The sequence below is a fragment of the Zasmidium cellare genome (genome assembly GCF_010093935.1).
Source record: "Zasmidium cellare ATCC 36951 unplaced genomic scaffold M409scaffold_52, whole genome shotgun sequence".
Taxonomy (NCBI): Eukaryota; Fungi; Ascomycota; class Dothideomycetes; order Mycosphaerellales; family Mycosphaerellaceae; genus Zasmidium; species Zasmidium cellare.
This window is the reverse complement of record NW_022986996.1, coordinates 33,518-45,735: the sequence shown is the minus strand read 5'-3', so window position 1 is coordinate 45,735 and position 12,218 is coordinate 33,518. Positions and strand designations below refer to the sequence as shown.

The following is a 12,218-nucleotide window of genomic DNA, read 5'->3' as shown; positions in this document are numbered from 1 at the left end:
TGCCGTAACAAATCGGCTCCTTGCAGCGTATGCCAGTAATGTACATCCACGGTACATCTTGGAGATTCAGACCACATCACAGGATCCGGTTCTCATCCACGGCAGCCTTCTTAAACAGTAGTGGACCCGGGGAAGGGGCAGAAGATGATCATCGTTGTTCGCCACATCTTGCTGAGTCGTTTGCGACGAGGCTTAGGGTGTTTAATGCCGCTGGAGGAAGTATGCAGGACTTAGAGGAACGCTTTTTCGGCTTGGTTCGATGGATATGAGCTTTTGGTGCGTCGAGATTTGGTGAGCGAGAGTGACCAGGTAAACCAACTACGAGGTCGGCGACGGTGTTGTCTTTGTTCATGGGAAGGAGCCAAGACTAGGGTTTGCGAGAGATTCTACGAGGGCTTCCTTCGAAGAGATTCTGTCAGTATTTTGAGCTTGAGACTATAGTAGTACGAATTTTGTCACGAAGCAAGCAAGCAGCAGCAGCAGCAGGACCTGCTTCTTAGATGTCATGCGATGTCAGCCTTCTATCCTCGCAGCTTGTGTGTTTCTTGCCTCTATGAAGCTAAGAGTCATCGAGATGGGCTTTTGTAGCTTCAAACACTCCAATGCGTTGAGACTTTGCTCGATTTTTTTTAGCAGCATGTCCATCTCGGCCAGGTCCACGTTACGCTTTTGAGGTTGGTCCATGACCTTCTTAACTGCATCCAGGCTCTACTCCCCTTCTTGTATGCTTCTACGAGATGGTGTATCTTCAGAATCCCTGTGCTACATGTCGCTGTCGTGCTTGAGGGTGACGAAGACGGTGCTAGCTCTCTGACTCTTCTTAGCTGCCGTCCAAAGCTTGTCCGGGTGATTCAACGGAGGGAGAACACATCCGAAGTGGTGTTCATCTCTCTGCACCCACGGCTGGCGTTAGCTCCCAGCTCCTGTGAGAGAGGAACTTCTTCAGTATAACTCATTCGGACTGCTCAACGTCCAGCACCCGATCTCTTCGTCAGCCAGCCAAGGACGACGTGCATGTCTGCGTAGATGTCTCCCGTCGCCGACGAGATGACTTCCGAAACCGCCTCGATTGTGATCATGGCAAGCCAGGCAACCTTATATCTCACCTGGAGCAGCAACCTCGAAGGGTAGAAGGCCCGGCCGTGCCTCGTCTCTTCGCTGAAATGATGGTGGATGAGGCAGAGAGGAAGGCAACCATCGGTTATGGCTCGAAACAGAGTATGCGGGAGGGGTCATGAAGTAGATATGTCGGAAGATAAGGTATGAGGGAATGCGATGGGGGGAGCTCTTCGACGGACGTTCCAGGTGCTTGTACGAGGACACGGACGGCCATGGTACCTTTTGCTAAGTGTATCCCTACTTTGCAAAGCGTACCAGCCATCTTCAAGACCGACAGTTGCGGGAATGCTCGTACAGAAGAAGCTAATGCACATTCATGATAACCAGTCTCTCTCCATACCATCATCTGTCGCGGCTGCGATGCGTTCCCTCTCAGCAACCAAACCCGCGCCTCATCATGTCCCACCCTAATCTCGCCCTTGACGCTTCCCCCCTGGTCGGAAGCTTCATCCAGTACTTGAACACTCGCAGAACGCCCGACGTTCTAGTGAGACTTTAATCCCTCAAATTCCCACTCCTCTAGAACTGCCCACCGCCCCCAGACTCGCACGCACATCAACATCCATTCCAAACCCAACGCCTCGCTAATCAATCCGGCCTCGATACCCATCTAAGATCACCTCGTTCGCATCTCTAGCACTTCGCATGCCAGACTGCATACTTCGCCTTCTTCAGAAGCGGTGGACGGCGTTTCAAGGCGACGAGAGCCACGGCTGGCTGGTGCTTTTGAAGACTCCTGCGAGGAGATGGTGGATCGGGAAGCGAGGCTAGTGTTGGTGAATACTATGATCGAGGTGCTTTCGCGGGTTCTGCGTGTGGTGGGATGTGGAGATTGAGAGGATGGGGATTGGGGAGGATGGGGTCGGGGAGGATGGGAGGTTTGGGTGGGAGATCTGGGCGGAGGGTATTTGAGGAGTTGGAGATTGATCCAAGGGGTCTTGGAGAAGGCGCTGAAAATCTCTACGAAAGGTCCACGTGATGACGGTTGCGTCAGGAGAAGTCGAAGGGCGCAATCGTGGGATGAGGGTACGAGGACAGTTCTGGTGTCACGATGTACGACAGCTGTCGATGAGAAAGAACAGACTAAACGGTCTCGCAACTGTTGGCGCTGCGATGAAGATCAATGCAATCAGTCCGTTTAGTTACGACAGACAGACAGACCGACTCTCCCACCCGACCTCACCGCCGCCGCCGTACAGAACCGAAGCAGCTATAATTCGAGCCTGGATCTATTTCAATCACACCATCTCTTCTGACAGCAGCGACCTCCATCCATCAGGATATACTCGAGTTCTCAACAAGCACGAGGCAAGGGCATACAGATGTTGGGATGTGTGGTTCTTGATCATGGTCAAGGATCGTGGAGGAGAATCCAGTGATATGGGCTTGGACATAGCAGTCGGCTGAGTCTTCATGCCCACAATCACTACCGTCGACTCTCACATATCAGACTTTGGGCAACGGCAAGGCAAGGTAGGTGGGATCCCGTTCCTCCTCTTCATGATCCGTGGAGTAAGTCTGCAGCAGCGCCTTCTATCAAGAGATGTGTGGGTACGAAGCAAACGCTACAAACTATGAATGCATCGGGGTTGAGCATGGTGCATATCGACGTGGATGTGGACGATGTTTATGTTGATGTTGATGGAGGCGAATGTGAAGGTGAAGGACTTGCGCATGCTGAGAGACGTTCAGGCTGCAGAACGTGGATGTGAAAGATTCTAACAAAGGGGAAGGACCTTCATGCCTAGGCCGTGGGAGGATGGCGGGCAAGAATGTACGGCGATGGTGGATTTCCAAGCACGCATAAGCAGTCTTTGAACCTCAAGGCTACCACATAATATCGTCGACGAACGAGACTATCGAAACCAACATTGCAGTTGAACTGGCCTGGAGCGACTTTGATGCCTTCCCGGAAGCTGGACGATCAACGAGGATACGCTGAGGTGAGGTGAGCAATCTGCGAGGCTGGGTCGGTATGTGAGTCCTTGCGAAGACTGGAAGGGCGACCATGGGACGTACAGCTCGACAACCATTAATCACTCTTGGTGACGAGAGCATATCTTGAAGCTGGAAGTTTTCGACACGGCTGCGGGAGCTGAGGAGTATACCCTAGGTTCTCCAACCCGTTGACGAGGCTGTTATCTTGAAGTCTTGGGCCCTGAAGCTATGGCGCTGGCCGAGGGTCTTGAAGTGGTTGATCCAGTGAGGTTCTGCCTGCAAGTCTTGTCTCGTCAGCGAGGGAGCCTCCTGCGCTTTGAGGAGTTGAAAGATGATGAGTGATTAACTTGTCATGGTGGGAATGTTAGCCTTTGAAGGAGGCGGCGAAGGTGGCTGGATTTGCTGCGAGTGAGTTTGTTAAGGATGGATGTGATGGGGGAATTTGCTAATTGTGGTCTTTGGCGGTTGGTAGAGGTTGCTCGGGGTCAAGGACATGTGCTCTTATGATTGGATATGCAGCATCTGCATGCACGACCGACTCCCTGTCGCACGCTTCTAATACATGTTTTGAAGCCTGGGAGAGAAACAAACGTGCCAAGAATGTAGTTGGACGCCCGAACAAGATCGATACACCATTCGCCTCAAAAGAGTGCATGTTCTTGCGGCATAGCGATTCTTCGCCTACTTTCTCCAACTACCAAGCAGATAGTCATGTCCCGGGAACGTGCGTAGCCACTTGGGCGTTGAATCAACCTGCTCGTGATTAAGTCCATATACCGAAGGAATCGCGGATGGGTATAACGCGGAAGAGTTGATGAAGCACTAGACGAAGTCTTAAAGCAGAGAGAGGAAGAGGGACTGGGTCGTGGTGTAGAAAGGTCATCCTGCGAGTCGGATCCAGGAGGACGGCCTTAGCGGAGCTGTTTCTCGCGATATCTCTCGTCAACAATATACACCAAGTAGAGCACAAAAGCTGGTTCCTTCTCCAAAGCGTGATCAATCGCCAAAAGGCGCCATCCTAGAGCCATTTCTCCTAATACTACGGCAGGAGAGTGAGATAATACAAGCTTGACTTCAGATTCATTCCCCCGGTAGCGACTGTCGTCTTCCTAGGGAACGGCTTGGGATCTTGTCCGCCGTTATGCATTACAAGCTACGAGGTTGTTTCGGAATGGTGTGCTTAGTAGCTTAAGAAGAATATAGAACGATCTATTATCGGAATCGTTGAATAGAGACCCTACAAACAGCTAAAGATTAGTTAAGTATTGTCTAGAAAGTTTATCGCCGACATTGAAAAACTATGCAGTGATGTTTGAGCTGGTCTTTAAGACGGCATAAATATGTCGGTCCTCCACGCCGGACTATTGATCGATGCTAACAGACTTGTCGCGCAAGAGCAGATTGTTGGAGAATGGCAAGAATTGTACGCACTCCGTGGTGGAGACTTATCGGAGTCATAATCACGATGTGAAAGACCATTTACAGGATTATACTTACTACGTGGGAGAGAGAGCTTGGAATCCTAGACAGGAAGAGCACATTTTTAGCTATAGTCCGAATGAGAACGACAACTTTCCGAGCGATCATCCGGACTAGGAGGAGGACAGCCCCGAGAATCGTGAGCTTCTGGAGTATGAAGACGCCTAGAACGGCACTAGAACTCGGACAGCTAATGATGGACGTCGAAGTGTTCTGGACGAAGATACCTAGGCGTTGCCGAGGAGCGCCAGTAGGAGGATAAGAAATGACGAAGAGCAGTAAAGCAATAGGGATAGATTTGGACTAGGAGATGGATGTGAAAGCCCGTCCGTACGAGCGTCTCCAACATATTAACTGTTTAGAGCAGATGCATACAGCATTGAGATCACACCGAAGCCGAAAATCTGTATACACCGAGCTCGTAGCAGACAACTTTCCCAAACTCGTTGCTGCCGAATTTTCACGACATGGCGAGACGTACAAGACCCTCCTGGACGTCATGCATTTCCTATCCAGGAATCTTGGAGTCTTTCCTCATGTTATCGACTAACTGCTTGTCGTCTTCGCAGATAGACGAGCTCCAAGGAGTCTCTTAACGGGAGCGCTCTTTCGATTGCTTCTTGGTCTTAGGGTTATTGTTGAGGCCAACGAGTGTTAGAGAGCCTTTTTTTCAATTGCTTCCTGGTCTTGGGGTTCTCGACGATTGTTCAGGTCGGCGAGGGATGAAGAACGCTCTTTCAATTGCTTTTTGATCTTGGGGTTGTCGTGGATGTGGTTGGCGAGGGACGGAGAGCGGTTTTTCAACTGCCTCTCGCCGAGAGCACACTTTAAATTGCTTCCTGGTCTTGAGGCTATCGTTGAGGTTGGAGAGCGGCTCCCTTTCAGTTGCCTCTCGGCCTTGTCATTGTGGTCGAGGTCAGCGAGGGGTGGTGTTGTTGAGATCAGCAAGGGACGAAGAGCGCTCTTTCAATTCCTTCTTGGTCTTGGAATTGTTGTCGAGCGCTCTTTCAATGTTCTTGGTCTTGAGATTGTCGTTGAGGTCGGTAAGGAATGGCTGCGTTTCACCCACGTTCTTCTTGCCGCTCGACAGGGTGGCTAGATGCCATGGACAACAATGGAGTAGACCATCCCAGTAAGAAAGAAGCCTGCAAAGTTCGATTTATCGTTTTGCTCCAAGAACAGGACTCATTTACGGCCGTGACTTCGAAAGTGTGGTCCAGCGTAGTCTCAATCGCCACAACGTGGAAACCCTTTGCAGCGATCGCGAAGTCGTCGAGGCAGGTGCCCTTCCAGACCTCACCCGGTCGCTTATATGCTGCTCAATGCTATAGCTTTTCGGTCGCTGAGGAACCTTCGTCGTCCTTGGCAGTCCCACGTTTTCCGGGATATTCCTAGATCCCTTTATTCGCGTGACAATTCAACTCATCCGCCGCCTCAACTCATGTCGTTGAAAGACTGGATCATATCCACAATAATTTCCAGATCAGCCTCCTAGCTGTCGTCGATAAATGGTCTCTGACAGCACAGAAGTCTTTGCAATCCTCAAAATAAGCGAGATCACCGTGGACAATCCGACAAGCCACTGCTCTGCTGGAATCCTCAGGATACGAGACTTCTCAGGAGATCTCAATTGCAGCTATCTGAAAGAAAACTCGTAATCCCCATGATCTGTTGAATGGTGCAGAAATTCAGCGCCTTCGTTCGCAGTTGGCGGAGACGGTCTAGCACTAGTAGCTGTTCTTTCTGGCAGCGGCTTTGTGTGGGCTTTGCACTGGCATCGCTCACGGACCTGAAGCTGGGCATTGCCATCAACAACATACTTCCCGAGGTGGCTGTCGAGTTGGTTGAGTGCCTCTTCAGCCGTCCATTATTTCTCTTAGCCCATTCTGATGAAGTGAGGTTGGACAGCCTCCGGCCATTAGATGGCACTTTTACCAGATAGGGAGATTCTACTCACCAATCAATCGTGAAAGAGCTGTCCACCAGCCCCGCAAGATCGGTCCCCGCTTTCCCGGCCCTCATCAATTCACCCGCCAACCAAAACAGACCCGCTCACCGAGCGAGTTCCCTTATCAAGCAGGTCAAAAATATCATGATTGATTAACGGCAGAGGATATACCCAAAGTAGTTCAGATGATCACCTTCCCCTTCGACGCCAACACACATTCACGGCCATAATTGAGGAGCTATGGAGGTCAGGGACTAGGACCTTCTTTTGCAAACACCGCTCTCGTCGACAATGACCATTTCAGCGCCCTCGGCAACTTCGATGTACAAGCCAGAAAGACGCGTTGTTGCTCGAGAGAACGTAAGAACCTCGTCGTACTCTTTGGCAGCATCCACGATTATCTACGGACTTGAGGATGGTTATGGATCTTAGTGCCGGGTCTCAAGGTTGCATGCTGGAAAGGGTACCAAGATGAGCCGAACAGTGAGCAAGACTGCTCCATTCGACAGGCATTCGTCAGAAGAGCAAGGATTGTATACGCCATCAAGGGCAGAGCACTGCTATATCTTTCACGGATGGGCTGCAGAGATTTTTCTGGAGGTCCGTCATTGCTCGACTGGGTCGATCGGGTGAACACAGAAGGAGAAGGTCATGCTTTCTTAGCCAGCTGCTCTGCATATCCTCGGTGAGCTTTGAGGCGCATAGGGTGAGACTTACATATTGCCTGCAGCATATGGATGTCACTCTGGATGGAATCGGCTGGCCTTATGTCAATCTTTCTGCCATGAATGACTATCTGCGTCTTCGTACTTCTGCCTGTTCCATCCCTTGCCCAGCACCTGCAATACAGCTGGGTTGTATGCTTCCTTGCCTGCTGGAGAAGCTTCTTCGAGTGCTCGTCGTTGCTCTCGGCACCAAGTTCATCGTCGACAGCTAACCCATGGCTTATCTCGAGACTCGTGTCAGTATTGTAGCCGCGAGCGTTACCACCTTCAGGGTCGCTGTCGTCGTCAATAGCAATGGTCTCTGGACCATCGTCATCAAGGAAGATGGCATCAGGGCCATTGTCGTTGTCCTCATCCTCCTCCCCGCCGTCGTCCTGGTCCTCCTTACTGTCACCATCAATGACAATGCTTTCTCTGATGATCTCGTGGACCTCATTGTCATCCTCGTCTTCGTCGGCGTTCCCATTATCCTCGGGCTCATTGCCATCCTCGTCTTCGCTGGCATGCTCATGCTCCTCGTCGTCGTCAAGAGACGTAGATGAGCTACTCGTGATCATCGTCATCTTCGTCTTCATTCTCTCCGCGCCAGGCAGTCTGGCTCGGCATGCTCTCTGGCTCGGCATGCTCTCTGGCTCGACATGCTTTCTGACTCGACATGCCTTCTGCTCGACGACCTACTCGAACTCATTGTCATCTTCGTCTCCATTCTCTCCACACTGCTGGATGAGCTTTCGCAGGCAGCCTGGCTCGCCATGCTCTGGCTTGATGGGCTCTTCACGCTTGTTGTCATCTTCGTCTTCAGTCTCTTCGTGCGATTCGATGAGTTTCCGCAAGCAGCGCGTAATTGTTGAGCTGCGCCTGTCTTGGCTGAAATAGCGAGAGCGACGGCGCTTCGTGTCGGACATGGAGATTAGTCAACGGTCGATGGCGTGTCCACGTCTTCGGTAGTGGTCAGCAACTGCTTGAGCTGGACTTTCCTGGCCGTGCGTAGTGGCTCAGGTGGCGATTCGAGAGGTTGGAGAAGGTTGGATGAAGAGGTGGAGATGATGTGAAGGAAAGCGCGGAGGCGTTGCTGCCATCCCCCACCCAACGCCAAGGCCGTCGAACGACTTCACCTCCCTCGACACCCCGAACACCCCACTACTGCAACTGCTACATCGACACCCGTGTGCTTTCTGCTACAACCTCTCCCGCTGCTTGATAGTCATCGGTTCCTGCGACCGGCGAGACGGACCCAAAAACCATGTGCCTCTTTCAACAACACATCCACGCCAAACATCTCGACCCAGAAGACGCAGTCTGGAAGCCGTTCCAACGAAACCCGAACTCACAGAAGAGCAGTTGTTCTTCTGTCCTACGATACAGTGCCAGATTCCTCAACATCTCCTCCGTATTCGGCCGCGGATTGCAACCCTGCCGCGAGACCATGATCCACAAAGCGAATGCGTCGATCTTCCCATACACAGCAACCTCGAAAAGACAGCGGAATCAGAGACCAACTCCCTCCCCATGAAGTTGCTCGCCCTGACCAGGCGCCCTGGGCGAGGACGAAATGGAGAGTTAACATTTGTATCAAATAAGAGGGAGCACTGCTGTCTTCCCGATTCATCGATTCACATAAATGTCGACCTCAACAAACGATGCAAGCCGAAGGGATTGGGGTAGATGAGCAAGGTTCGAAAAGGATGCAAGACGGAAGCGCTGGGAGAGTTGCATATAACGCAGAGGTCAGGGGAGAGGCAAAGATGTTAGTGGACTGACCCCGTCGAAGACCAGGAACGAGTTTGTAGCGCGCTTGTTGCTATGTATGTTCCACGCAATGGAGGAGCGGGCTCTGCAGCAGTGCTTCCCTTAGGGAGAGCAGGCACAGTAGTGGATACATATTGAAAGTAGACGTCGAGCACGCTACATGTTGGGGAGCTTCTGGTAGACGTTCGCTCGTCTCAAATACCGAGATAAGAACAATGAGTCAAGATCGATTCGAGAAGCAACTTGGAGCGAGCGGGCGAAGATCGTATATCAGTATAATGATCTTCTCAAGTCGATGAGTAAGTTGTTGGATCATATTGTGCTCAATCCTGACCTCAGAGGTGTCCACAGCGATAAGACTGCCAACTTTTCTGGACATGGAGCCGCTCTCGTTCGAAACGGTCTAGCAGCCAGAGATCGAAACCGATAGATAGCTCCAACAGCAATATAGTTGCCGTAGCCATAGATTTAGATCGAGAATTCCTACGAGTTGCTGGAACCTGAGAGCTCAAAAGCAGTGTCCTCGCCAGCGCCAACCTCGTCACAAGTGGGTGCCCTTGAGAAGGGTGAACGCTCGAAATCCATCACCACAACTATGCTCTCCCAGTGGGGGTCAACAATTGGGCGTCATTAGACATGTATCCCTTCTCACAGGCATCAAGCAGCTCGTTGCACCCTCAGCCGCTGGGAAGGCATGTGAGTAACGGAGATGTGGGGATGTTTGCAGGCGTTCTATACAACCTACGACTCCAGCGTCGCTCACATCAATATCGCCATCCATGGATCACCCTGAAGGGATTTTCCAAGCAGTTATGTGGCTTGTAAACACCAACGAGGACGACTTAGACAGACTTAACCCGAATCTGCTCGTGCAACGACAACACAATCTTTATATCCGCTGGCCTTTCCGCAAATAATAGATGATATCGCCCAAAAGATCGTATGCATCAATCGGTCTGCTAACAACGCTAAACCCAGGATTTAGGAGTCAGATGGCGGCCAGAATCTTCAAGGCGCAGGTACCATTGCAACACATTATGTGCAAACGACATGCAATCCGCCTCGACACCGGCGTTCAATCGCCTTCGATCCAGTTCATCCTGCTTTGGAACTTGGATAATCAAAATAGCTGCTGGGGGATCGCGGTACGCAAGTGCGTAGATCCCAACAAGCACAATCTGCCCACAAGTTCGATACCTCTGCTCTCCAGACCATGAAAGCGGTGGACAAGAGTGCCAGGATTGGCGGGCAGGATTAGCCGGTAGGATTTGGGAAATGGTGGGTTAGTTTGATCTGCCAATTGCCACACCTTTGCTGCTCATGCTCATGCTCATGCTCATGGTCAGCGGGTCTTGGCTAAATGTTCACAAGAAGAGATCCTCCTCTTCTATGCAAGGTGCATCTTCCGTCTCCTTCCCTGCCATTGTATGAACAAAAGAACTGTCTTGCAGCACTGCCTATGGGCAGCTCTCGATTGGATCTGCGGCTATTCGTGATGCTCTGTTCACGGACCAATGTTGAACCCTCCGCACACCGAAATGTTGAGATGTGATGCTGCGTCGTGAGTCATTTCAGACTGAGAGAGCTCAAGACAAAACGTATCCGCCTATCCTCAGGTGGCGTTGAGAGGGTTTGATGTAACGAGGCGATGTTGAAACGATCTGATGGGCAGACCCGTGAGTACGTCCACCTCGAGATGAAGGCTCGGGTCCTTGGACTTGAAAACGACTTGCTCTTGAGGATGCGTGGAGGATGGGTTTGGATCCCACTCGCGATTGTATTGGTGATGTGTGGGAGATGACCTGGTATGTTGGCTTTGGGCTTTGGTCCTTGTTATGATAATGATCAGTCTACAGCACCTTCAAGAGTCGTCTGCGGCGGATGCTTCTTCTAGCCGTTTGGTCTTGGTCCCTCAGGCTTCTTCTTAAACTGGTCGACCTTACCGCCCCTATTCGCTATACCCAAAGCCATGGTCGTATGAATCAGATCTTGAGCCTCCGCAAGCGGCGTGAAGAGCTCGCTCTCGTGCAACTTGTAACCTTTCCCTCTGGCGTGCAAGATCCTGTTCTGGAACCAGCGAAAGCCACGAGCGATGACGTTTCGAACAGATTGTGGTGTTCAGAACTCAGCCACGACTTCGTCAGACTCTGGGCGGAGTGATTGTATTCTTTCGACATGGTTTGGTGGCTTCACATCTTCTGAGCATTATCGTCGACGCACTTACCTTTGGAGCTCCGTGCAGCGTCTCTGTGCAGCGTCTCTGCTAGGCATTGTCATGGCTCATCATGGAGGCTGCTTGACCGAAGACGGGGTTGGGAGAGCTGAACATCGTCGGCGCTGCTCGCCATATGATCTGCCACCAGATCTCAACCAGAATCACAAACCGCAAGGATATGGTTGTCACGATTCAGCTGTGACGTTGCTGCTGCCCCATTGGCCGAGTCGGCTGGGAACGTCAACTGCACATTTCTTGAGGCGAGGTGAGAAAGTGTGGCAAGATTCGTTCTGGGATGGCATCGAGGTATTACTGCACTTGTGTTCATGTCAAGCTGACCTTCGAACCTGCTGATCCGACTCGATCCATATGATGTTGACGCAGCCTGTACTAAGGGGTTGATATCAGACCGCCGAGTGTGCTCGGCAGCGACTCAAAAGCGACTCTGCGGTCCTGGTATTTCCTTACATCAGGGAAGCAAGCTCTGGATAGATGTGGCTCTCTCGATGGAAGCATGCGTGCTCACGCTCTCATTATTGCCAAGCTCGAGCTCCTACATTTTGACTGCGATCATGCTCCGCGATGAGGTTTGATTGCGTCGTTCTCTCCCCGGATGCCATCTCAAGCGTACACCCGAACCGTTTCTAGAGTTCCAACTCAGAATCTGACTTCACGAATCGAAGTCATCCGGCTTTGACCAGGGGTGAGCCTCTATCTGGCCCACGTCATTGAAAGTTCGTCGGCGCAGCCGCCACGAATGAATCAGGGTTGAGATGAGCTTCTTGTTGGCCGTGTTTTTGCTCATCCTCAGCCGACTGAATGCAAATCTTCCAAGCAATATCGATCTTGCAAGTTGACAGGGCGATGGCGCTGGCATTTGAGCAACTTTCGTATTTGATCTCTTATGATCAGCCCCACGATGGCACGCAAAATGCTCTTTGGCGTATCTGTTCAACGATGGGGAGAGCGACTAGGGTCACACAGACTCGCTGGACCTTTGGCAATATCGCTGGGGATCGTAGAAGTTTCATCTGACTTGAAGGCG

The 12,218-nt window shown here is 51.4% G+C and overlaps 2 protein-coding genes across 2 annotated transcripts; one reads left to right on the top strand and one right to left on the bottom strand.

Moving 5' to 3' along the window:
• Nucleotides 1-2,097: 2,097 nt before the first annotated feature.
• Nucleotides 2,098-2,526, top strand: M409DRAFT_60290 (uncharacterized protein; the record flags this gene model as incomplete). Its single annotated transcript, XM_033814419.1, has 1 exon — nt 2,098-2,526. One exon carries the CDS (start codon nt 2,098-2,100, stop codon nt 2,524-2,526), a length of 429 nt encoding a protein of 142 aa, XP_033660916.1.
• A 4,386-nt stretch (nt 2,527-6,912) lies between these two features.
• M409DRAFT_60289 (uncharacterized protein) lies at nt 6,913-8,114 on the bottom strand (the record flags this gene model as incomplete). Its single annotated transcript, XM_033814418.1, has 3 exons — nt 6,913-6,938; nt 7,202-7,752; nt 7,888-8,114. The coding sequence occupies 3 exons, from the start codon at nt 8,112-8,114 to the stop codon at nt 6,913-6,915; spliced, it is 804 nt and encodes a 267-aa protein (XP_033660915.1).
• Between the last annotated feature and the right edge of the window lie 4,104 nt (nt 8,115-12,218).